The sequence below is a fragment of the Osmerus mordax genome, chromosome 5 (assembly GCF_038355195.1).
Source record: "Osmerus mordax isolate fOsmMor3 chromosome 5, fOsmMor3.pri, whole genome shotgun sequence".
Classification (NCBI taxonomy): domain Eukaryota; kingdom Metazoa; phylum Chordata; class Actinopteri; order Osmeriformes; family Osmeridae; genus Osmerus; species Osmerus mordax.
Window position 1 is genome coordinate 10,988,402 of NC_090054.1, and position 27,042 is coordinate 11,015,443.

Consider the following 27,042-nt stretch of genomic DNA (forward strand, 5'->3'; position numbering starts at 1 on the left):
ATAATTAAAAGGTGCAGAGTTCTGGTGTTGACTTGTTCACACATCAAATGTTTAATCATTTAATTATTGATAAGCATCCATCACACTTACTCTCGTTCGGTCAGTAATATATATGTCTGCATTTTTCCCGTTACCTGTTGAGCCACAGAAAAATGCTCGGAAGCTTGCAGGAAACATTGACAAGAGTAATAGACTCATTATTCATGCCAAGCATTTGTGTTGATACATTAGGTTTTTTTCTGCGCAAGACTTTGTCGCATGTATTTAACACATTTCTAACTAATCAGTTGAGGATATATTTTTTATTTCATCTTTGAATTCAGGCATAAGTACATTAAAATGAACAGAAATTCAGCATTTGTTCTTTTATTAACAAGAATGCATCGCCCTCAAGTGGCAGAATTGCACCATCACAACTAATAGCTCCTATGCAATCACTGGAGTGGTATAGGGATGAAAAACATTGAAGAAAACGATAACTTAGTGGTCAGTATCATTCAACTTAATATTTTTCACAAAATGTTCCAATTAAAAAAAAACTTCACATTTAATCTACAAACAAAATAAGGTGTAAATCTTTCACTGGTTTTATTGTTTGACTCAACAAATAACCATTACAGTGATTGTAGACTGAGTGCAACATCAACTACATGTAACAATCCTCTTTTCCTTTTTCAATAGGGACCTATCAAGATTTGTGTGACTCATTTCAGTGGAGAGTTGACACTAGTGCTCACATACACCACACACACTCAGAGATCCAGGGGAGTGCCATCGTAGACGCAAGTCTGGGAGCTTGGGGTGTGTAAGTGGTGTTGGGGTTGTCTTCGGGGCTACAGTCAAACTCCCAAGAAGGAGATGGCAGTGTCTCTCTCCTCCACCAACTCCTTGGCTGTTTCATCCATCTTGCCTCGAGAGAAGTCGTTGATGGCCAGCCCTTCCACAAACTTCCAAGACTTGTCCTGTAAAAACAAAAATCCAATGGGAAACCTTTTATGAAAGAATGGACTTTGTCAGATTGTATAAAATGTCAAATGTGTGGGAATGTCATTACAAAAGATCCAAAACAAAGAAATTCCCCATAAGGCCACTACCATATGTGCAGTGATAATCGTCACTGGACTCTATACTGATCATGATGGTGGTAACTGACCCCATTTTCCAAATCTCACCTTGATCTGAACAGGGAAGGAGTAGATGAGGTCATCTGGGACTCCGTAGGTGTTGCCTTTTGAATACACACCCATAGAAATGAACTCACCCTGTGAGCCAGATAAAGAAATGCATTAGTGACCTTTAAAAATGCACAACCAGGAGACAATACTCCTTAAAACACAGACAAGCCATTTGTCTGAACTCCAAGCAAAAAGCTAATTGAACCAGTGACAGACCCTGCAAGCCCTTGAGCACAAAAAGCCCTTTGATCACGCAAAATCTAAAACACAGTACAAAGTTTCCAACTGGATTCCCCAACGTCTGGTCAATTAAACATTTGCCCACTAACGGCCTTAGGGATGGCAAGATATTACCAACTCCAGACTGGAGTAGTAAAACTTCCTTATGAGAAACCCCCAGAGGACCCCAGCTCTGTGCTGACCTCAGGAGTGCCTGACCAGATATCCCTCATATGGTCACAGATAGCCTTTGCTGCAGACATGGCACTGGACAGCTTCCTGGCCTTGATGACTGCTGCGCCCCTCTGCTGCACCGTCTGAAAGTGAGGGAGGAAGTACGTCAGAGGGTGCAAATGAATCAGGTTACAAATACAGAGTTGGTGAAGTGACAACCATACTTTGGGATTGATGACGCAACTGTGAAATACCTTTTCCATATCGGTGCCATACGATAGAAAAAGTGTAAAACTATACTTTTACTATAATTCAGTCCTCTGACCTTCCTGCCTTGGAGGGACTTTGCTAGTACCGCTGTGTCTGAGCTGGTCCTTTAATGTCGAGGTGTTTGTTAAACTCTCTCTACAATCAGCTGATTGTTTAATACTTATAATCCCAGAAACTAAACAGATGGTCACCCTGTTCCAGTGGAGACAGACAGAGCGTCCTTCCACACCATAATGTCACACGAAGGCAAGGTAGGGGATGTTGGTAGACCGTACCGTCTCTAACCACTCCTGGGGAGCATTCACTCAGGGGAGGGGCAGCCAACTCACAGCGATAAATTCTCCTTTGAGCCAGGTGTCATCCTTGACTGCTTCAAAGCAAGCTAGGTCACTGCCAGCCATGTTGACCTTGCAATGGTGCACATCGGGGTACTGGGTAGATGAGTGGTTGCCCCAGATAATCACGTTCTTCACGTGGGTGGCTGGCACCCCGCAGCGCATCGCCACCTACAGAATGGAAGGGGAAGCAAAAGAAGGTGTCTGATTACTTTAAAAATATATAATATGGTTCCAAATCACGTGTTTAAATTTCCTTGGGGTGTTTTGTGCATTACAGTTTTTGCTTGATAATGTCAGGACATGACTTAAGAATAAATCATGAAATGGGAGGAAGTAAAATAAAATTAATTCTGGCACAAATGTTTAGCAAATCCTAATGCTACCTCCAGTTGCTAAAGCCTGGAAAAGTGGAACGTACAGATATATACCCTGTTTGGCAGTGAAATCGATCCCGATAATATAGTATATAATATATATATATATATATATAGCCAAGGCTGTGTTATGGGACATTTGTGGGAAATTATGCAGTCCGGAATAGTTATTGCAACTTTTAATCGCACATGTACAACTAACCATTCCACATAAATGTAATTTTGTAATCTAAGATTCAACACATTTTTATGTAAATAAGCATATACTTCGTAAATCTATTAAAAAAAACACCTCACAAATTAACTGACCACTAGACTGATACTTCACCAACTCCCACAGTCTTAAAAAGGTTAGCCTAGGGGTGTTACCAGCACATCTTAGAAGAGAGTACTTCAGACAATGTCATATTGATGATTCAGAGTAGCTAAATATAAAAGGCTCATATCACAATCTTTTAAATTGTAATTTGTTTTTAACCACTAGGGGCATAACGTGCCGGGATATACACCACACAAATAAACCCAATATCACTTTTGCAAAGGGAGTCAGGTGGCTGAGCGGTTAGGGAAGCGGGCTAGTAATCTGAAGGTTACCAGTTCAATTTCCGGCCGTGCCAAATTGACGTTGTGTCCTTGGGCAAGGCACTTCACCCTACTTGCCTCGGGGGGGAATGTCCCTGTACTTACTGTAAGTCGCTCTGGATAAGAGCGTCTGCTAAATGACTAAATGTAAATGCAAAGACTCGCCGGAAACCACAGCGGAATTTGTGAGTTTTAAAAGGGGTTTTAGTGTTCAGTTACACTTCAATATACAATGTACTTGTCTAGCAGGTAGTAAAGTGAAGCGGTTTGGAAAAATAGAATAAGGTAGAGGTATGGTTGTTTGATTGGGTTTTGCATCCATGATCAAGAATGAATTATCTTTTACCAATATAACAACTACTAACCAGGCCCCTGAGGCACTGCCTCTCACACTGATATAGGAGTGAAGAGACAAGTAGTCACTTAAGAAACCTGAAGGGGAAAGAAATAAAAAGATTCCTCTCAACACATTGGGTGATTGACAGTATTCTGCCTGGAGGCAAAATTATTTGAGTTAACCAGCAGCTGTTGTAAAACAGGCAAATCTAATAATTTAGTAGATGTAGGAGAGTAATTTACCTAAAGCTGAATTGCATTTGTAAATACCCCATATGAACAATGCCTGAGATGATCTAATCTCTGGAACAAAGTCTCCACACAACTTATTATTCCAGTCAGTAAAGTAAAATGTCATATACTGCAATATTTATGTTATTTAATTACATTTAGATAAATGTGGTCCAATGTTACGTCTTACAGATAAATACTTTGGTGCAAGCAGATGCGCACACACGCACACACCTGAGAGCGAGCCCTGTTATGATCCAGGCGGGTCAGGCAGGAGAAGTTCTCCTTGGGAATTGAGGGGGCAGACTTGGCTGCGATCAGGCAGTTGGTGTTGGCTGGGTTGCCCACAACTAGGACCTGAGGAGACAGAGCGCTACATATTATTTGTTTATATGAATGAAATTCCACACCCGCATGTAGGAGGCCACATGTATAGGAGGGAAAACGATCTCATTGGTAAGCACAATATAGAGCACTAATTTTAATTTGTTAAATGTAAAGCCTCAGACAAGAGGGTTGCTCATCGAGACAGGGGTTACTTTATCTTAACCGCCTTAAAGAAATTACAAATATAAAAAACAGGGAAACAAACAGGAGATTTTCGGTTTACATTCAGCCCTCTACACGGCCAATGGTCACCTGGTGTGAGAGAAAGAGTGCAAGGACAGTGACGTTGGGCAGTTAAGCGCAGGGCCAGACACTCTTGCCCGTCAGACTGACAGCATAGAACACATGCTCCAAGGTCAGTGGCTCTGAACCATAGATATATATATATATAAAGGGTAGATGTCTGGTCCGCGTTGTCGGCCAATGGAGTCGAACGTCCGCACATGGCGGCCATCTTGCTACAGTCAACTCGCTCACCCATAACATTGTGTTGGTGCAACATGTACTTTTTAAATGACCATAACTTCCTCAATTTTCAACCGATTTTGAAACGGTTTGGTTTGTTATCAACGTTAGATATGTCGTTATGCCACTGCGTACTTCTATTCTTAAAAATAAAATAAAAACATAATTATTCATAAGTATGCAGTGGCATAACGACATCTGACGTTGATAACAAACCAAACCATTTCAAAATCGGTTGAAAATTGAGCAAGTTATGGTCATTTAAAAATGTACATGTAGCACCAACACAATGTTATGGGTGAGCGAGTTGACTGTAGCAAGATGGCCGCCATGTGCGGACGTTCTAGACTCCGCCGTAAGACATCTAGTCTTTATATATATATATATCTATGCTCTGAACTGCCAGCAGTTCCCTGGCATTCTAATGTCATTCTACTCTTTGGACTCTTTAGATGTCACAAAGCCAGCATACAACAGCACAATGTGAGTCTTGAGCATTCATAGCCAGTTGTGCTGATATTAACAAGTAGCTGCATTAAACAAAACTCTGTTCAGTGCTAGCTGTACTAAAGCCCTGTTGATACCCATCTTAACAACGTTTTGCTTTCAAGACCTATAAAGGCTTCTCATACACATTATCTTTACAACTGTTTGGGATGCACACACCCCTTTCTTATGTTACCTGAACTGACACTACCCTAAATGAACACACAAACGGGACAGTTGTCCAACCTACCTTGACGGTCTTCTTCGCATAATTCTCCAGGGCTGTGCCCTGGCTCTTGAAGATGGCCACGTTGGCCTTGAGGAGGTCCTTCCTCTCCATGCCATCCCTTCTGGGCATTGAGCCGACCAGGATGGCAGCGTCCAAGTCCTTGAAGGCCACCTCCTCCTTGTCAGTGGGGATGACCTCTGCCAAACATATTGCACAACCGTTCATATTATAGCAAGGAACATGCACGTATATACACATATGCATGTTTTGAGAATTTTTGAACCAGAATGGCCTTTCATCTACAGACCACGTGGAAACCAATTGGAATGCTTGCTACACTGTTGGGCCACCTCCGTGTATAAACATTGTCTTTGCAGCACTGGCTGTTAATACAGGGGCCTCTCACAGCGCCCCGCACAAACAAAGCAAAGGACGGCACCATTTCAGAGGAAAAATACCAGGTCACAATGGAGGTGCTACATAATGGCGCCTCACGACTAAAGCGGGGACACTAAGAGATGGATAGAAAAACTCTGGTTCATTTAATAAACATTGTTATTTTTTTTTATTTTTTTTGCTGCAACCTGCTTAGAGTGGCTGAACACCATAGATAAAAGGTATGATACAGTTAGGTGTTAAATATTTCATGTTCACAGTGTGAAGGTATAATCTATGAACCCTGAACAGACAAACTCCAATACATTTAGCCCAGTACATTTGTCTCATAACCCTACAGGCCATTATTGTTTAGTAACACCAAAGCAATTTATAGAAAGGCAAACATAACATCTACCACAACTATATTCCCCTGTTGCAAAACTGGGTTGAATCATTAAAATTAAAATCCATGAAGTGGGGCACATGTGCAGGTGACATGACTCTGGCCCTGAATGTGATGTCAGTGTCATGGTTACCTTTCAGAAGTGGGAGGGCACAGTCCTGCAGCTCCATGACAACGCCGTCCAGGACGGGCAGCATGGGCGTGATGTCCAGCAGGACCAGGATGATGGGCTGCGATGGGAGAGAGTCAGAGCATGTCACCACTGCTTTATCATATGAAGGCTGCAACAATAAAACTGCACCAACTGGGTCCACAACAGAGGACGGAATATGTATCATCAGGAATAGTGCGGAGCCTGAACCATTTAAATGTAACTACTGTTACAACCAGTACAAAACTTAAAACTGAGTACATTATCAAGTTTATGCCTTTCAAGGTCACATGAAGCTTTACCTAAATTGTGAATGAACTAGTGCGTTAAACTTTACAACTTTATCACTGAATGACAAGACAGATGTCCTGTTTTTTAGGGACAGTCTTTCCAACTGGGGGTCAATCTGTCCGCAAGAGTCACTCTCTTTACAAACCATAATGAGATCAGTCAGAAAGTTACGTAACTGAAGCCAAAGCCCCGTCTTACCTGATTTGCTCCGAAGACATCTCCCTTGGCGATGCCAAAGAGCAGGGAATAGGCAATCTGCCCAGCAGCGCCGGTCACCAAAACTCGAATGGGCTCAGACTACAAAACAAAAAAGGGCTTTGAATATATTTGTTGTAATGTCTTTCTGCATCCTTAATTTTTCCTTTAGGGAAGGGAAGTTGGTCGTAGAGCTTATGCACAACTCTTGCATAGGAGCACAGTTTTTAAATTGTCCATACATTCAAAACATTTAGTAGTACAATTGTACTTGCTATTATGAGTTTGCAGTTTATAAGTCACCAGGATTTAGAAACTCAAGGGGTTGGGCACGGTGAATATAAAAATAGAGAACTCTTTTCGGGACATCAGAGCCTGATATCTCCATGACGCAACGAGCTGGGATATTTTTAAAGAGACACCATCTTTACCATTCATTCAACCCTTTCATGTGTCCCACTACAAAGTTACCACCTGACAGAAGAAATACACATTCAATTCTAAAAAATAAAAATAAAGTGATGGTTCTCACAAAAACATTAGTGTACGTTGTCAAATCCAACGGAACAATCAGTAATCTTGATTTCAATTGAAGCATCACTTTGTATTCATTTACAATTGAATGAAAATGGCTAAATTAGCTTTGTTAGCTAAGAAAATGAATAAGCTTTAACCTAAATGAATGATTAAGCCCCCGAGAAGGAGATGCCCAACGTTAGTTTCAAAGTCATACAAATCAAATGCTGTTTGTTAAGATTTAGCGACCGATTTGGCTTTGCAGAAGCAACCTGGCTCAATTTAGCCAAGTAGATAGTTTATAAGCTAGGCTGGCTTTATCGTTTTATTAACACCCAAGCAATAACGCATGTGCCACGGTACTTGTGCCATGCGTTTCCTAAACAACTTAAATTGAATACAGCATTAGCAACTCTGGTTACTCACCATTGTTTAGCTGTGGTTAGGACTGGTCAATGCTCTCCCACTTCTCGTGCAACAAGTAGGTCACCTCTATTTCTTGTCTCCGGAATGAACACGTGGTATTTCCGCATGCGCAGCAGAGGACATGGATTTTCGGCAATCATTTTCTGCGTATGAAATCGGGATTAATCAATTTATATTAAATTTAGCGTACCTACTATCTTAAACTATCGAGTGGGTTAATATGCAATAATGAGATGCTGTCTCAGTGTTAACGTAAACGTATATCACTAAATATGTGTGAAACGATGACATACTTTTCAAACTCACTGATTAGTGATCACGTTCCTCGCGAGACTATGACATTCAGACGTTTTGCTTGCCAGATAAACTCATTTCTCGATGGAACACAACAAAAACATTGTATAGCAGTTTCGTAGTTGTTGTATGTAGCTCTAGTTACAAAACCATTGTTCTCAACCAATTCCCGCTGAAAAATACAACAACAAGAAGAAAACATGCTCACAAATCACGTTAGCTAGGTAGTACTAGTAATAGAACAGCTTTTAGCTCAGCACTGTCTACAGCCTAGGGCAGAGAAACCTTGGCGTTGGTTGCCTAGACACAAGCAATACTTTTCTGCAAAGAAAACACTGCATGCAGGCTACTAAGCAAATCTTTAATCATCTCATGTACGCAGCTAGCAAAGGCATGTAAACCCCAACAACGTATTCATCTTAGCAATAATACAATACGCAGGTAATCATGTGAGCAACTTGTTACTAGACATCTTCATAGTTATCTAGTTGGCTAATTAGCTTAGCTAGGGCGGTGGACTGCTTGTGGCAATTGACAGATCCCTCTCCAAAATGATGTTCTCCTCCAGGCGTCAGAGAAAATAAGAAGCAAAGAATACAGGTAAAAACATATTAATGTCCATTAATGTAAGAGTTGTGTAAAATTGGGCGATTTCCTTGGCATAACTGCCCAGTGTTTATTGTTTGGGACTGATTGACAGGTAGTGTGTGCTTGTGTGTGCTCGTGCGTGCGTTGTTTTCTAAAGACCAATTATCAATTGTTCAATTGTTTAGTGAGTGATTAGTTTCCCTTTGCTTTGGCATTCAACTTTTTGTAGAACGACAGTATGATGTATGTTAACCATTGAATAAAGCAGTGTGAGAAAATAGTGTCTCGAAACCCTGTGAACTACAGACTGATCATTATCAAATGTTTATTATGAAGTATTTCAGAGTATGTCACCTGGTACCAGAGGGGATTGCATATTTGCCTATCAATTCCCAAAAGGTTTCATGTACCATGGAACTCGGTGATTACAAAGGCTCTCCTACACTACGTTACTTCCATAGGAGTAGCCTATACCTCGATAGACCCCCTATTTGATTCAAGTGTTAGTCGATCCATGCTATTAATAATATATGACCAAATTACAGGCTCATTACATTCGTTCAACAAAGGCCCAGGAGTTTTGTGTTACATCATATTGACCTCTCTGTCTTCTCACTTTAGCCAAGCTGGCCAGTCACATTACCCAATCAAACAGTATTTGTGGGTTCTGTTAGAATATGCGTAGAGAGCATCTGTTTATAGGTGTAGCTTTATCAACTGATCTTTTGGATTTTAAATTAAACCCTTTAGGCCATGGCTAAGGTTTTCACTCCAACATACATGATTTAGCTTATTAACCAGCTGGGGTAATTATTAGAATCAGGTTCACTAGTGAGGGTTGGGGCAAAAACGTATAGGAGGGTAGCTCTCTGTGTACAAGGTAGAGCAGGTCTGTTTTTTTGTGTAAGGACCCACTATAATGTGCCAATATCTGTAGTTTTAAAGAAAAGATGACCTTAAACTGTGTGATTGATTTCCCAATTCAACTTGAGAGAGAACTGGACTTATTGTAAGTACAAGAGTTCTATAAGACCTCTGCCACATAGGCCTACTTATAGTGAACTGGGAGACAGACAGTGCAGACTCTTGCCTAAGACAAGATTTGGAGCCATCTTTCTGGTCACTTAATGCATTTAGGAGATAATGTGTATTAAAAACGCTCTGGATAAGAGCATCTGCTAAATGACTAAATGTAAAAACATATCGCAAATAAAAACACCTGTGGAGGGGAGTTGGTATAGTCAGAGCTGGACTGAGCTAGATTGACAGGTTCTCTACCTGACTTGTGCTTCTTATCGTTCCTCTTGGAAATAGTTTGTCAAGGTTTACTCTACTCTTTATTTTTCTAATACACAATATACATTTGATTTGTCTATTTAATGCAGGTCAGAGTAAATTCAACTTTGTTTCTTTACTAATACACAGTATTTATTAGTTGTGTTGTTGTATTGGTCTCTACACGAAACATACGCGTATCTAAATATTTGATTAAACGTCATCAGCAGCTGATATTTAGCTCATCTTCACAAACCGTGCCTTTCCTGTCTCTTCTCGTAAATAAGACGAGAGACAATGAAAATCATGCCAGTGTGGGCACAGGCCCAAAATGGGATTGGCGTGACCACGTCCACATCTGTCAGTGACAGCGCCCGACACAGAAGGTCTCCTCCTCAGACAGCTTCTGTGTGATAGGCCGATTCACATGGGTGTTTGGAGCAGCTGGCACCTCACGCCAGCCCCTGCTACGGCCGCCTGTTCGTGGTGTGCCGCTCATTGTGGCGCAGGACTTGTGTCTTTGAAAGATGCAAACGTGAGAGGAACAGGTGCTCACGGCTGTGTTGGCACCAGACGAGAACTGAGCTGTTCTGTCTAAGGCTAATGCCTGGACTTTGGGGGATTTCATGAAGGCACTTTGTGAATGTCAATATTTGTTTTAAACCCCATTAATCTAGGCCATAGTTTCTTAGTTTCTTTCATGCTCTAGTAAGGAAGCCTTGTAGTGTCAGATTAGAATGCTTGAGACTGTGAATGACTTGACTGACTCCATTCAATGACTGACTGCAATATTTGAAAGTGATTTTGTTTTGTGGTCTTTGGTTGGTTGGTCACTTGTAGTAAGCCAGAACTCTGAGTGTGGAAGTGAGGTGCTGTGTTCCTCCTCTGAGTGTCACAAGATACTAAGGCCATGACCTTGTTTCTAGATGGACTAGCATGGGGTGATATGCAGTATTCAGATATGAGACAATGACTATGAGTTATGCGAGAGCTTATTTCAAAGATTGTCTCACAAACTTTGTTCATTTATGTTTGTTTTCTCATGGTGCTGGCTGACACCCTGGCTAACTCCTTGGTTGACATGGGGATTAGGAATAGGCCTACTTTCCTGGTAAAAGGTTCCCAGCAGAACCAGAACAACGGCGGCATTCACGATCTTATCTGGTGCCCGCTTTTCATGCCGGGCCTGATCCTCTGTGTTTGTACTGTGAAAACAGGCAGCATCATGGAGGTTTTGGCTCGGCCAAAACCCAGAGACACACACACACACACACACACAATCTTAATCTTGATGAGAGTGAGGACCCAGACATGTCTTGCACCACATAACACTCCTGTCTCACCTTGTGTGGCCTCTCCAATACCTCCCCAAAACACTCCACCAACTGTCATCTCTTGCATCCTCCCCTTCACCCGGTCTGCTCACCATCGCTCTATCCCATTTCCATCACCTGCCCTCTCCTTAGCTCCTTCTTCCTATCCTCTTGTCTCCTCTTAGCTCCACCCTTTCCTCATCTTTCTCCTCTCCCTCTCGCCCACGTGTCCCTTATGACAGCATGGCATGAACTCTGCTACACTGCCACCACACTCTTATCTGTCCCGCAATAAAAACATCAGCAGTAATGAACAATCTAGCCCCATAGCAAAACATGCTCAAACCGTCCACCTCACCTCACTGTTGATTACATCATTGCCACCAAATCCTCAGCTATCATCAGTAGCAGCAGCAGCAGCAGCACTATCGCTATGCATCTGTGTCTCAGCAGTGTAATGCCTGTTGTCGTCCCAGTCTACTCTGAGATTATGGGATGAGGTGGAGATTCAGGCTTCCTTCAGGATTAAAACCCTCTTGCGGTTTCATCGGGTGTATCACTGTTGACGGCAGTCCGGTTGTTTGGAATGAAGTTTGGTTCTCATGTAGGCTTGGGAGTGGAAGTTGCCTACAGTAATGAGATGTGTACACTAGGTGTCGGCAAAGGGCCATGTTGGAACGACCTGCCTCCTGTCTAGCTGTTATAACCTGCGTGTGGTTGGTTGGAGAAACATAGCTGAATCTTTCCAGGGTCCCTGAAACATTCAATACTTCAGAAGGCCTTGACCTTTTCACCGCATTTCATGTTCAGTTGTAATGGAAAGAAGTTTCCGGAGGATGATTTCGATCACTGAGGAAACAGCCGCGTGTGGTGGAAGACTATTGTCATGTGCGTAATGTGCCCCTCTCTCTTTCCTTTGTCCAAGTACGTCCTCTAGACGACCCCCTTGCATAGCTCAGTTGAGCCCAGGTACAGCCTAGGACTTTGTTCCAGAAATAGCTCTGAGTTCCATTTGAGCTGTTGTGATTGTAAAGCATGTTCAAGATGGGGCCCAAGGGTGTTGGAGTTCCTCCTGTTGGCTTTGATGGACTTTTCTTTTTCAGAAACCCGAGCTGGGTTTGATGACTGGGGGCCAAGTGTCAGCTTGCACAGCCTCCGCAGCGCTGGAAAATAACACGAGCAGCCCTCCGAGTCAGAGAACATGTCTTCTCCAAAGGCACGCAGCCTAGTCTTGGCAGGGAAACGGAACCAAATTCAATCAATTTTAATCATGCACACTTTGTTTCCTTCAGAGGTGCGCGTGTGTGCCTGCGCACGTGTACACACACCTTCCTGAAAGCAAGCTTCAGCCATACTCTGTCATTCTCATTCCCCCTTCAGTGTTTGCACAGGGAAATGGCCCATGAAATAGCTTTGACAGAATCGACTTTAACCGATATGAAGACAAATGCATGTGTTCATATGCTAATTGGGTGATGGACGGGGTTATGTCTTTATGTGCTCCGCGGCGACTCAGAAGACCTTTTCTCAAAAGCGACATTTTACAAATGGTGCCAGTTCAGTTCGCTACAGAATAGATTCAATTGATCTGACGTTAACAGATCTGTCTGATGTAGGCGCATGCTTTGTCATTCAGAATCTTTTCTTTTTCTTTCTCTCACTCACAAGAGGGCGCCAAAGTGCCACAAGCTGTAGCCGAAACAAGCTTTTGACACTCGCAAACACTTTATTTTTTCCTTCTCCAAAACGCAGTGGAGGATAACCTGGAACCTGCCGACAACATGGCAGCTGATACCGACAGCATCCGGCGCCCGGGCCAAACGCATTTCTGCTGCTTTTTTTTTCTCTTTGTCAAATCAGCGTCGTACGTTGTTGTGAGTTTACAACAATCAAGTGCCCCCTCCCCCCCCTCCCCCCCGCTTTCAACACTTCCACCTTTCATTAACCCCCCGAACTCAAATCCATCCAACTGGACTGCTGTCTGCTTTGCAGTAACTCGCTGGGCCCTGCTTTGGCGGTCACACCCTCCTGCACAGTCATAATGCTTCCCTGTGCCGTTGAGAGGCCACAGCTGCCGCACAGGGGCGGACATTTTGGGGCCTGTTGCTCGCAGGTTGTGAGCGGTTCGCTGTTTGTTTGCGCTGCCTTGCGCGGAGGGGTGGTGGTGTGAGGGGGGGGAGGGAATGTTTTTCCCCACAACACTGCATGGGGATTAAGGCCCATTCTGAGTGCCCCCCGGGTCGCGGCGCAGATGTTAGCCAGGATAGCGCCTGTTGCTGTGCCGACAGGATAGGCGCGCCCAGACAGCGAAATAAGCCTGTGTATGTGGAGAGGGGAGGGGAGGAGACAAGGGGGGCCTGTAGTTTCGCCAGGATGGTTGGTCACCCACACATCCACAGGAAGGCGTACACACCCCAGGCCCAGCCAGCGGACCAGCACCCACAGGCCCTCTCTAGGTGAGAGGGGATAGTGTGCGTGGGTGCGTGTTCTCACACAAAAGCCTGATCCTGTGGCGTTAAGATTGTCTGGCATCACGGCAGGGGAAGTCTGACAGTGACTTTGCTGGAGCGGAGACCTTATACCACTGGCTGGAACAGCCAGTTCCAAAATATGGTGTCTTTCTCAAGGAACGCAGATGGAAAACATGCCAATGTGTGTTCTTATGTCAGGCAGAATGTTAAACACAGAACAGCGGGGCCCCTCTAGGTCCCTTTGGGGCTCTTACAGGCAGACTCGGAGGAAAGGTGATACAGGACCTAACAAGACCAGACTTGACCCAGCAATACTTGCACGGCCCTGCCATTGTCCCAGTCCTACTAGAGCCAAAGAAAATCAGGGAGGGTTTTCTGCTTGTCTTGGTGTGCGTGGGTTGTATGTGTGCGTCTTCCTATGTCTGTAGGAGAGTTGGTACGTGTGCACAAAAGGAATGGGTATGTACACGTGTTCGATGCATGATGCGAGCATGTAATAGTCAATCAAGAAAATTCCCGGGAACAAAGAGGAGCACTGCATTGTGGCCAGACAGTGTGTGTGTGCGTGCGTGCGTGTGTGTGTGTCACGGAGCGTAGGGGCCTGATGTTGGGAGTGCCGGAACGATTGTGCCCACCGAGAAAGTGGGCTGTTTTCACGCACGGCTGGTCACTTAGGCTGTCTGTCAGATGGAGAAGGGCCAGGTGTGCGCACATGCATGTTTCAGAGGTTGGCTGGGGGTCACTCTATCCACAGGCCTTGTTTTTCAACTCGTTAGGAAGCCGAATCTGGCCTCACTCACTGTAAAATGTTGTCGGTTGGCCGGTCGTTAGCCTAGCGGTTAGCCCTTCATGTTTTGGCATGTTCTCATACTGAACCAGGAATATGGTTGAATAGTACGTGAGAGGAGCTTTTGCTTCGGTTTTGTGTTCCAGAAAACATGACAAAGATGACAAATAGCGAAATGACTGCGTTGCTCCTTATTAAGTCGGCTACACCACTACTGTAGATGACGCAGTAGCTATACGCAAGTCACCACCCTATATAGCACAATAACCTTCTATAGCATTGGCTGCAGGGGGATGCTTGACTTTGTTGGTCACTCAGGTACTTTAAAAGTGCCTCTCCCTTGCTCACACAGCCATATCCACCCAACACTTAACCCCCAAGACCCGTCAGTCAGCTTAAAAAGGCGGTCAAGGCTTTGAACTGACCGACCCGCCCGAGGTCACAGCGGGTCCCTAGGCCCAGTGCCTCTCGCCCCCTGTCCCCCTCCCCGAACGTAGCAGGGGGACACAGCCCCGGCGAGCGGTGACCCCACCACGCCGCCGACCGCCGTGCCGGTGACCGCGTCCGGGCGGCGGCGGACGGGACGTCACCACGGTGACAGAAGGTGGCAGGTGCAGAGTAATAAGGTCGTAGGGGGGAGTCTGGGGGAACGCTGATCCTGACCTTTGCTTTGGTCCGTGAGGTTCTCATTCTCTCTAGGCATCGGACACACGCGCGTGTACACACACACACACACACACACACACCTACCTGTCAAAGGGCTCCTAGACAAAACCTTTAACGACGTGTGTGTGTGCACCTATGTGCACGCTGGAGTGAGGGGTAAACAACAGGGGGGCAGCTTAGAGAAGTAAATCCAACAACATAAACAAAAGCCACGGTCAGGATGATACGTGTCACCTTAGCAGTGACAGAGGACCAGGGCTGAGAAGGCCAAGGGGGCTTCTGGGTCCCTGAAGCCCCGATGTTGTCATTGATCCTTCCTCCGCGACCTCGATAAGCAGACTACGATAAGTTGGTCATGGAAAACTTGCTGTCTCTCGCTCTTTCTGGTTTTTCTCTCACTCGTGCTCGTTCTTCCTTGTTCTGTTTCTCTCCCGCTCTCTTCTTCTCTCACTCTCTTGTTCTCTCGCTCTCTTCTTCCAACGCTTTATTTGCTTTTCGAGCACATCTCTCGCTCGCACACCTCTCTCTCTGTCTGTCTCTCTCTCTCTCTCTCTCTCTCTCTCTCTCTCTCTCTCTCTCTCTAATGTCTGTCATTACTCAACTGTTTGTGTTTCTGCTCTGACACTCAGGGTAAATACCTCAGCTGGAATTGAGTTTCCCGTCTCTCCTCCACCTCCTTTTCTCCTCCACCTCCTTATTCCCTCCATTACCCCCACTAATGAAGTTTGCTCATGTGCTTTGGAGTTTTTACTCACTCAATCACTGTTGCTCACTCATTCACTCGTGGAGACTATTTGAACATCGACCCATTAGATATAGAAAAATAAAATCAACTTAGTCAACCTAGAGGTTTTTTTTTTTTCCTGAATTGTTTTTGGCCAGAGAGTTCCTGTCAATGGTGTGCATCCCAGAGTGCTTTAAAGAATTACTCAAGTAACCCTTGATTTGGTCTTGCAAGCAGTTTTGGCAGCACAGGTACATGGGTCTCTCTCTGTCTTTCTCTCTCCTAGGGCCTGTCTTGTCATCCCCTTGTCTGAACTCCTGAACTCTTCAACTTCTCACCTCTACGTGCACCTTCATACAATCACAGCAGATTCCTCCTCAGAAACCCAAAACATCCCCCCCCCTCTCTCTCCCTATCTCTCTCTCTCTCCCTCTCTCTCTCTCTCACACACTCTTTTCTCACACACACACACACACGTCACTTGACGACCAGATTCTCTTCACAGCGGCATCGCTCATTTTCTCTGGCTTCATTTTCTTACTGATTGACATGTCCTGTAACCGACACACACACACACACACATACATACACTCACCTCAGTGGTACTCATTTTATTCTGCTTGTCTGTCATCTCTATTATTCTACCTCAGACGGTTGAATGGCCTCCCATGGGAGTCTGTGTCACAGGCATGTTTTGTGTGTGTGTGTGTGTGTCAGCACGATTCCTGGCGCCACTCTGTCCACCCCCACCCTTTAATAGGACAACCGAGGAGACATACAGTGTGTGTGTTTCTGTGTGTGTGTGTGTACTGCCGCAAGGCCTTACACCACTTCCCCAATGCAGAGCATTGTCCTCATCTGAGCTTCAACTTGACTTCACCCCCTCCGTCTCTTCCTCCTCTCTCATCCTTTCTTTTCCTTGACAGGTTGAGTTCTGCACTACCAGAGGTCCTTCTCTGTCATGACATGAGTTACAGGGGAGGGGGTGATGGGGGAGGAGGGAGAGAGGGTGAGACGATAGGGGAACTGTAAGCATGTTCAAGAAGCAACCATAGAGCCTTCAAACTCATGTTGGAAGAGATGGAGCAGAGTTAGTGTCATACTTTGTCATTGGTAATGTTTTGGTATCTTATCATCTAACGTAGGATACAATAACCTCACTGCCCCCAGCCTTCTATACCCATCTCTGTTATCTATCATCAAGCATATACATCTATCATATACACATATTCATATGTTCATATTAATATATATATATTAATATATATACTGCATTACGGTAGGGGAAGGTTTAGTGCATATGATTCATTACATTTGAGTCTCTTTGGCGGTCTTCCATGCCTGTTCAAGTGGAATTGTAGGCATTATGAATTGTCTGTGGAGAGTTAGGATCACTCTGTTCGTATAAGAGTTAGCAGCCATGTACTGCTGTTATCAGCTCTATTCAGCTTTTTTAGATAATGCATTCTACAGGGTACTTACACACACACACACACACACCACGTTATCCAGTTTCTATCTTATCGTCAACACTTTGGGGGCAACTCCCTTTTTCCCATGATACTTTGCAGAAGCAGGGTTTGTGTCTATGGTATCTGTGCTCGTGTTTTTCGCTGGGTTTCTCCCTCCATCCCAAAGCTTCCTTTTTACGATTTGTGATTCCGTATTTAGTTTAGATCCTGATACAACTCTTGTTGGTACATGACTGTCCCCTTAAAGACAGAGATAGGAGCTGGTGCTTCTGTAGTCGTGTGTGTGTGCGTGTGCGTGTGCGTGTGGGTGTGGGTGTGGGTGCGGGTGTGGGTGTGTACCTGTGTACCTGTGTATTTGACCTCAAGTACGTTGTGTGTGTGTTTGTGTAGGGGACAGTAAGTTGATGGTGTACTCAAACGTCACTTCTCTACATGAAACAAATGGACTAGAACATAACAGAGCATGTACACGGGTGAAAGAGATTGTGTACAAGAAGGGAAGCGAGAGAGGGAGAAAAAGACACAGACGGAGAGAGGGGGGAGAAAGGGAAGAGGCCAGTGGGTAATTAAAATGGTTGTGTAATGGGACCTTGTGTGTCAGCTGTGGCAGGCCTCCAGCCCTGTAATTTACCACACCTCCCATAGTGAGGGGACCACTCTGTTGCCTGACAGGAGAGCTCCTTACCCCCAGGGAGAGGTGTGTGTGTGTGTGTGTGTGTGTGTGTGTGTGTGTGTGTGTGTGCTACCTTGAGGCTGCAACCCTTCGTAGTTGCAACATCACATTTTCAGGCAAAAAGGGTGCAACGTGTTTTTGACCTCTCTCCCCCTGTTGTTTCAGTGGAAGCCAGGAAAGTTCTGGAACAAGGCTCAGACCAGGGAGCAGTGCCCAGTGTTTCCTGTCCTTTGAAGACCAGTACCAACGTAGAAACTTCAAGTAAGTAAATGTCGGTATTCTGTGACATTTACTCTGTATTCAGTGGCATGATGACATTTGAATGTACATGTGTTCCAGTGAGACAGACCATGTGAACAAGCCTGTCTTTGATCTCTATCATCAGCAGAGCACTTATGTTGCATCTTAAGTTAAGTGAGCATGGGACAGCACCCAGGCAAACTCCCCTCTGAATCTCTGTCTCTCTCTCTCCCTCTCCCTCTCTCTCTGTCCATCTTTGTCTGTGTCTGTCACTCCCCCCCCCCCCCCAGTGCCCATAGGGGACAGGACAGGAGGGAGAACAGAGAAAGGGGAGGAGGGAACAGGGCAGACGGGGTCGTAGTTGCCTTTGCCTTCCTTTTGAAAGAGGAGTTGTCTGTTTTCTTCCTGGCCTTTGATGTTAAAACAGCCTATTTACCTGTGTGTACGTAGGATACAATAACCTCACTGCCCCCAGCCTTCTATACCCATCTCTGTTTGGACAGCCTGTGTTTGTGTGAGAGCGTGGGCGTTAGTGTGCGATTCAATCAAATAAATACATAAACGTCAGACGATGAGGGTTTCTGGTATGAATATTTGATTTGTGTGTTTGCATGCATACGTGTGTGTGTGTGTGTGTTTTGAGAGGGGAATGTTGAAGGAGTAGGAATGGTGTGTCAGAGGTATGAAGTGTCTAGGTAAACACCCAGGTGTTTAGAATGTGTCGGGAGAGAAGGCCGAGAGTAAACCCCTCTCAGGTTCCCCTCACCAAAGCCCACTTACTCCCTCTTCTCCCATTAAGGAAATGTCTTCATGTTTGTTCGTACATATCACAAATATATCTTCTAGATGAATAGGCACTTCCCAACTATCTCTCTGCAGTAGTCCTGTTAGAATCCCCCTAACACTTAATCAAAGCCAGGACCGAGTCCCCTCCTAACTCCAGATAACAAAATGAAACATCTTCACTTTACAACCCTTACAGAGTCGTTTTTTTCCCCCAAGGCCTGACTTTCCTGTATATATATATATTTAAAAAAAGCTGGTTAGCAAGCTGAAAGAATCCTCTTATGTCAGTAAACTCGTTACTCGGCCAGCGTTACAGCTGTGCTGGCCCTGGCGTTTCCATGGCATCTGGATTTATCGCTTGTATTTTGTAAGCTGTCGTTTTTTTCCGGGGGGGGGGCTAGGGGGGCAGAATGCGATTTCTCTGTGAGCCAGCAGGAGCAAAGAACAGAGATAAGAGAGTCATCTCTCAGCATTAACTGAGAGAGGGGGAGAGATGGGGGGGGGGGGGGTGGAGTAAAGAGAGGGAGAGGCGGAGGGAGAGGAGTGTCCACCCTCAGCAGTTACTGGACAGAGAGGAGGAGAGCGGGGGCGAGGGCGATGGAGGGATCCGTGCTTAGCAGTGTGTTACTGGACCTAGAGGAATAGATGGAGTCAAGGAAATGAGTGAGAGAGGGAGAGACAGAGAGAGAGAGCAGCTGTCATTTTCAGACAGTGATGCGTGAGGAATGCCTAGTGCTTTGTCTCGGTTGTCACTTTCAAAGTGTGTGTCAATCAGTGGATGGCTGTGATGTGTACTTTGCTGTGTACATGGGGTGTATGTATGCATGGATGGATGTGTGTGTGTCTGTGACCCCGGGGCCTCCTTGTACAGGTATGTCAGTCTGCCACAATACAAACATCTCCACCAGATGTTTATCTCTGTTGTTTTGTCTGCTCTCTCTCTCCTTTGTTTCCACTTGTCTCACGCCCGACCTCTGCTTACAGACTCGAGTTACTCAACCTGCTCAGATGGCCTTCTGCTTGGCTGAGCTGCACTTGTGGTCCGCCAAGAGCTCCCTGCAAGTCACAGGTACTGCCCATCTTCACAGTCTGCGCCCTCATTACTTTCTCTCCTTTCGCTTTCCTCACTCAGAACTTTATTTGTCTTTGTAACACCTTCCCTATCTTTCGTCTCGCTCTCTCTTTTTGCTTTCTTACCCGCTCACACAGTTTGGGCCTACAGTATGTCTCTCTCTCTCTCTCTCTCTCGCTTTCTTGCGCTCTCATTCATCACATATTCCCTTTTCTTCCCCCTCCTTCCTGTTCTCTCTCGTTTGCATCCTCCCCTCCCTCCCTCTCTCTCTCCTCCCTATCTCTCCCCTCGTCCCTCGCCATCTGCACTCGAGAGCTGCAGAGTCGCGTCAAACGGAAGGCAGAAGGGAGACGTCGGCAGTGAGGCTGCAGGCTTCGTCCCCGACACGGCACCGCAGCCAAATCCTCAACCCATGTTCAAAGTCCCCGGCGCACCCTCCTATACTGTTGCAGCATGTTCAGTATGTGTTGTGGTGTCCTCTGAGTCCTTGAGAGCTTCTCTCCTGTTGGCTTCCAGGCCCAGCCAGGCCCAGCACCGACTCCACACATATCAGTGAGCCCCATTCCAGTCTAAATGACCTGAGAGAGACGACCATATTGAAAAGTGTGTCAATACACTTTCTCGCAGCACTACTCGTACTTCCGGGTCTTCAAACCCCCCCCCCCAGGGCGAACGCCAGCCAACCCCCCCGGCCTCCCTGGGCCCTGTGGGCGGGGCCACTCCTTGCGAGGTGGTGGAGGGGCGACAACTATCTGCTCATCTCTTCAATTTTTCTCCATGTTCTTGTTTTGCCCTTTGTCCGCCTCTTCTTTCACAGTCTGCTGAGCTCCAGAAGGAGATAGTGTCTCACTGAGGCCCAAACTGTGTGTGCGTGTTTTCATGTGCGCGCGTACGAAAACGGACATGTCATCCTTATTTGTTTATTTAGCACTCGGGTGTGTTTTTGCAATCTGGGCAAATGGTGGAGGGATAAGGCGCCTTTGCTGGTGACGTGTGACATACCCCCTCCCCACGGTGTGAACGCATCTGTTTAAAGACACAATTTGTCCTTCAGATAACAGAACTGATGCATGGAGAAAGGTTAAAATGTTACCGAGCTCATTTGAAGGCCCTTCAGTCTGTGTGTGTGTGTGTGTTGTCACCCCCTCTCCTCGCCTCCCGGTCCATATTGCATTAGCCTGCCCAGGCCCTAGTAGCAGCAGTGGGGAGTGATAAAGAAACCATGTGCTGTTAGAATGCTCTGCTGTTCTCCAGCCGGCTAAAAAACACCCTGTAAAAAGCTCATCTCAGCAGTTTGGGAGGCAAGGGGGGGGGGGGGGGTGTGCGCGTACGTGCGTGAGTGTGTGTGGAGGGGGGGAGGGTTGGGGCTGGGCTGGGCTGGGCTCAGTCCCCGAGGTGAGGGGGGTTACAGCATGCTTCTGTTTTTTTATTTATTAATACCCCTCCCTCCCCCCCTCCCTCCCTCCCCCCCTCCCTCCCTCCATCGTTCTTATCTGGAACGGGTGCAGGCAGACGGGACAGAACACTGACTGATAGGGGTTGTTTATCCTGCGGTGCCAAATTGCTGATCTGTCCGCATTCTCTCACCAACTGGTCTTCATTTCTCTTTCTCTCTCTGTCCCTCTCCCCCTCCCCCTTCCCCCCTTCCCCGTCTATCTCTCTGTCCTTCCTTCCACAGATACAGATATTGGCACCTATCAGTACCACGAGAAAGGAGAGCCGGGTAAATATGCATTGCACTGTTTACCCTTATTGTTTATGTTTACCGTGTGTATTTATGTTTCGGTTTCGTCTGGTAAGATTCACTCCCCCCCGAAATCCCTAAATACACACAAGACGATGTCACACTCGCACACACAACTTCCCCCCCGAAGCCCTTGACCTGTCGCGATGATACAGCTCAGCTTGTAAGCTTTGTCACAGATCGCATGACAAAGGACTGGTGTCTTCAGCTGGACCTGGCCCAGGGCGTCTTACTTACCACCCAAATTGAAATAGAAGAATCCTTTTAAATTATTGATTTCCGATAATGATGTTGATTTATTTAATTATGGCTTAGTAATTGATAATGGATGGCTTTGGCATTCAGAATTATACATAAAGTATTCATGTTGCTTGACTCTTTCAATGCCTCAGAAGCTGAAGATTGTTTTTAAGGAGAAATGTGTTTACGTTAAAAGAGTTACGCATGTAACTAAAGTGTGTCCAGGTAGTGTTTAACCAGCATTTAATGTTCACTTTTTGAATGGGGTTCAACATCTAAATTTGACATTCCGCTACTACTATTACTACAAAAATGATCAGCTTCTTTCCTTGTTTTTTTCTCTCTCCATCCCTTCCTTCCTGTCTCCCGTGCTGTCTTTCTCTTTTCCTTCATCTGTGGTTCTCTTTCTGTCTCTCATCTGAACAGCTGTGGTCTCTTTCATGCCTGTCCTCTGCAGAGAGGATTCTCTCTCTCTCATTCCAAATCCCTTTCCTTTGGCGAACCTCCAAAAGAGTGTCTTGATATATGAGCAAAAAAGAGAGATTCCCCCCCCCAGAATCACCAACATCATCTAGGAGCCTGTTGATAAAGGCAATTATCAAAGCTGTTGGGTGTAACTGAAAAACATATAGATGCCCAATTGAATGTACGCCTGAATTTGTCCTTGTAGCGCCTTGTTTTTTCCACAAGAGGGAGTCCCAACCTTATTAGAATGACTCTTGGGGTCCCTTCTCCTAACCCCCCCCCCAGCCTTCCCCACCCTGCCCCAGAGCAGGTGGCTGTGTCTGGGTGAGTCTGGCTCCTCAGATGCTTATCTGATGAATGCTACTAATCCAGGCCTGCATTGCTGGTGGGGCCTGCCAGACAGCCCACTTTCCTGCTCAGGGCGACTGGGCTGGGAGGTGGGGTTGTGGTGTAAGTACAGGCAAGGTGAGGGGAGGCTCTTAGAGTGTGGAGTTACCCATGTAAATGTCAGGACTCTTGCACTCGCTTGCCTCATGCTCACAGCCACATACTTGTCTGCATCTTTTGTCACATGCACTCATTCTTCTTTGTTGTTTTTTTTTTTCCTGCTGTTTTTCAGTCACCCACTCAGAGTGCCATTACTACAATGAGAAGCAACATTTCTCAGAGAGTAAGTATGACTTAAATACTTAATACTTCAAACGAAAACAAATGCTAAAGGGATGAGAGGGAGTAGGGGCAGGTGGGTGGGTGCGTGTGTGTATATTTAATTGAGAGTTGTGTGTTTGGACGTGCATAGCTTCAGTAGTGTGTGGGACTGTGTGTGTGTGCACTCATGTTTGTGCATCCTTATCTGGAAGTACACTCATGCCAGTGTGTGTGTGTCTGTCTGTGTGTGTGTGTGCGCACTCTCCAGTCCAAACCTCCACCCTCAGTTGCTTCCATTAGGCCCCTAATCATCATACCAGTATATGGCCATCTTCCAGAAATAACTCCCTCAGTCAGTCAGTCAGTCAACCAGCCTGCCTAGCCCCCACCCCCCCACCCCTCTCTATCTACCTCTCTCTCTCTCTCTCGCGTGCGCTCTCTCTCTCTCTCTCCTCTCTCTTGCGCTCTCTCTCCCTCGCTCACCCAGGAGGGAAATACAAACACCCTTATCAGGAGACAAACACGCGTCCCCCTGCCCTCCCTCCCTCCCTCCTCCTCATCACCCACTCACCCACTCTCTCTCTTCCTCCCCCTCTGTTCCTCCCCCTTCATTTACATGCATGTGTTTACCCTCCCACTCGTTCTTAATGGAGGGCCCCGTTTCTTAATGGTTTATTTAAAAATATATAAAAAAAATAAGAGAGGGATGGTGGGGGTGGGGGGGGGGGGAGGACGAAAAAAAAACCTGATTGCTGGGCGATTACACCCATCTTGAGAAACCAGACCCTCTTTCCTCTGTATTAACACTCATGTATATGCAAAGGATGAAGTAGGCCCAGAATTCAATTAACTTCTCTGTTCCCCCCCCCCCCTTTTCTTTTTACCATCTTTCCCTGTTTTTGCCACCAGAGAGGGAAACGGGGTGAGGAGTAGTCAGGGCGGATGGGGAAATTAAGATGGGGTTTGCAGGGAGGAACGAGTGTTATTTTGAGTGGTGTGCGTCTGTAAGTTTGTTCGGATATGCGCTTTACCGCCAACTTCCAGTTCTGTTTGTGTGAAATGCATTTTGGTTGAAATATGAGCTGCAGTATAGCTTGCAGCCACTGTCAAACACAACAGGATGAAAGGAGAAACAACTATACCATGAATTACATAGGCTTAGGCTCAGGAATTACACTGTAACATTATGGTTAGAGTTGGTCGCACAATGTTGTAATTCCCTTGATTTCGCCAAATGTGAGCGATGGCATCCGGTCAGATAGCTGGTTAAGTCTTTGCATTTGAAGATGACCTGCCTTATCCTAGTAAAGGATATCTTATGCTATATTAGTTTAGCTTATATTAGGTTTTAGTTTTGGTGCTCTCTACCTTTAAGGACATTTTCGCCCCCTCTTTCTCACAGGTAACTTAATTTTATTACTCAAGTCTTCATTCCACCTGACTCTTTTGCATTTTAATCCCTGTTAACCATTTGGCTTTCACATATTTGTCAGTTGGGCTTCTTTCATACCTTGACCCTCACCTACCTTCAGTTCAAGACCTCCCTTCTGAAATTCCAGTGTTATCCGCTGGATGGTTTTCCGGACGGGAGTTGTTTGGAATTCCCTTGAGGTCTTGGGAATACCATATTTAACTGGAGAGAAGGCCACATGATCTGAAAATACTTCCTGTGTTTCTTCTCTTTTTCCCTTTAGCTCGCGGCTACTCCTGGACCCCTAAGAACCGCCGCCCAGAGAAGCTCCGTGATTCGTTGAAGGAGCTGGAGGTAACCTCCCCCCTCCCCCCCACGCCACCTTTCAGCTACCCTTCCACACCCCCCCAGGGATTGGAGGAGTTTTCCCTTTCCGAAACGCCCGATTGATTAACAAATAGGGGCATTCTCTCTTTCTCTCACTCCTCCACTCTCTCACCCTCTCCCTCTCCTCATCTCTCGGCACCTCTCTTTCGGGTGCGCTCTGTCATCGAGGGGGATATTTGAGGGGATCAGGGGGCCGCAGGTTGCCCCCCCCCTCCTCCTCCTCTCATCCCTCTCTTCCTCCCTCACTCCGGTCCTTCTAGCGCTCCTTCCTCCCCTTCTCCTTGTACCAGTACAGACGTAGCTTTGTTTGCCTGTCCCTGACTGTGGCTGTTTCTAGTCCCCCCCCACCCTCCTCACCATTGTCTGAAACTAGAAACAACTCCCCCCCCCCCTCCCTCCTCTCCTCCAATCGCCCAGCTGTGTTTGGAATGCCACAGGAATAGCTAACAACTCGCGTGAACACATTCACTCGCTCACTCTCTCACCGAGACTCACTCACTTGCTCATTCACTCGCACACTAACTCTCACTCGTTCACTCCCTCACTCAGTCTTTCTGCTCCCCTCGCCTCACCCCACCCCTCACACTTTCTGGGTCTCTCTCTGCTGGTTTCTCAGGAGCTGTTGCAGACCAGTGCATGTGTTCACGCCAGATGGAAGAACAAGTACTGCTGTCAGGTATTGTACCCCCCCCCCCCCCCCCACACACACACACACACAAACGTGCTCTGCTCCACCCACCTGTACACCCTTTTCACACGTTAGTCAGAAGCAGGTTCTCAAACCTCTTAAACCACCCCCCCCCCCCCTCCCTCCACCACATAAACACACACAATCTCCAATACATTGTCTAGTTCTGGGAAGCCACCTGTGCCAGTCAGGAACACTAGACCTGAACCTCCCTACCTCCCCCCACCCGCCCCTCCCCCTGCTGGAGGCGAGCCTGCGTCGCTGGAGACCCCCACCTCTTCCTGACACCTGACCGCTCACCTGGCCACCTTCTCCAGCTCCCGTCGTTCCTTGGTTTCCCCGCCTCCCCGATATCAAAGGGGTTAAAAGGGGACTTGTCATACGGCGGGTGGAATCCATTCTCCTATTGATTCCTCAGTTCTTTCAGCGGAGCAGAGATGGGATGTGGTCGTGCTGCTGTCTGTGTAGCCCTGGACGGAGAAGCTCACCTGTGTTGTTACATACAGCAGGCCAGTGATTTGTTTCTGGATTACATGCGTTTGTGTGCGTGTGTGTGTGTGCCTGTGTGTCTAGCTGATGCTTAGCACCGGGATTCTGGTGACCTTAACCCTAAACGGACCACAGCTGGAGAGAGTGTGTGTGGACCGGACGCTCTTGGGCCGCCTGCCTGCTGACACCGTCACTGATGGTTGGTCTCTCACGCACACGCACACACACACACACACACACACACACACACACACACAAATAAACATTTGCCACAGGTGAGGATGAGAGGACTCAGGTAGATAATTGATGGTAAATCCTTTTGTGCGTGTGTGTTTTGCGGCCTCCCCTAAGTGCTTCCTGGGGCGTTTTTTTTCCGCCATCTCCGAACCTCCAGGGAGTAGGAGCCCCCCACCTCCACCTTCCCTGGGGGGGGGAGGGGGCAGCAGAATGGAGCAAGGACACAGGCCCAGATCTGCTCATTATGTCTTTTCTTTTTTGTATCAATTATTTGCTCATAACACTGGATCTGCTTCCTGACCCAGTCTCCAGACACCTGATAACACTCCCCCCTCCTTCCCTACTTACACACCTTCACACACACACGCACACACACTCACACACACACTCACCTCCCGCTGTGCTCCATTGAAAACCTCAGAGGCACTAATTACTAGAGTAATTGTTGGGAGTGGGGTGGGTTCCGGTGAGCGAGGGGTGTGTGTGTGTGTCTTGGGAGGGGTCTCTCACATCTGTCATTTCAGTTAGCCTGCGTTAGACTGACAGACCAGCTCTCTGGAATAGTACACAGCACCGCCACGGCCACACTGACAGTATACATGTGCTAGCCATTTGATGATGTAACAACAACCCAGGCTTACCATCCTTGCAAAAAGGCTCTTATTTAAACCCGGGCTTTCTTCATCCAAATGTTGACTACCAACTGCAGTTGCGTCACACCTAGCGTTGGATTACATGTATTTTAT

The 27,042-nt window shown here is 46.4% G+C and overlaps 2 protein-coding genes across 7 annotated transcripts in view; one reads left to right on the forward strand and one right to left on the reverse strand.

The window, feature by feature from the left end:
* Positions 1-283: 283 nt before the first annotated feature.
* Positions 284-7,710, reverse strand: mdh1ab (malate dehydrogenase 1Ab, NAD (soluble)). Its single transcript, XM_067236423.1, has 9 exons — positions 7,627-7,710; positions 6,688-6,786; positions 6,181-6,277; positions 5,288-5,463; positions 3,934-4,056; positions 2,168-2,344; positions 1,598-1,711; positions 1,173-1,262; positions 284-962 (listed from the first exon to the last, which is right to left on the reverse strand). Exons 1-9 carry the CDS (start codon positions 7,627-7,629, stop codon positions 840-842), a joined length of 1,002 nt encoding a protein of 333 aa, XP_067092524.1. The 5' UTR covers positions 7,630-7,710; the 3' UTR covers positions 284-839.
* Positions 7,711-8,484: 774 nt separating this feature from the next.
* wdpcp (WD repeat containing planar cell polarity effector) overlaps positions 8,485-27,042 on the forward strand; it is a 43,193-nt gene continuing 24,635 nt past the window's right edge. For all 6 annotated transcript variants that reach the window (XR_010876677.1, XR_010876678.1, XR_010876679.1 and 3 more), the window contains exons 1-8: positions 8,485-8,520; positions 18,055-18,150; positions 19,900-19,984; positions 21,666-21,710; positions 23,056-23,106; positions 24,779-24,849; positions 25,499-25,558; positions 26,144-26,258. Coding sequence is in view for 2 of the 6 variants with exons in the window: in XM_067236647.1 (XP_067092748.1) it covers positions 19,924-19,984; positions 21,666-21,710; positions 23,056-23,106; positions 24,779-24,849; positions 25,499-25,558; positions 26,144-26,258 (403 nt within the window). In the remaining 4 variants the exon portion in view is untranslated. The remainder of the gene's footprint in view (positions 8,521-18,054; positions 18,151-19,899; positions 19,985-21,665; positions 21,711-23,055; positions 23,107-24,778; positions 24,850-25,498; positions 25,559-26,143; positions 26,259-27,042) is intronic.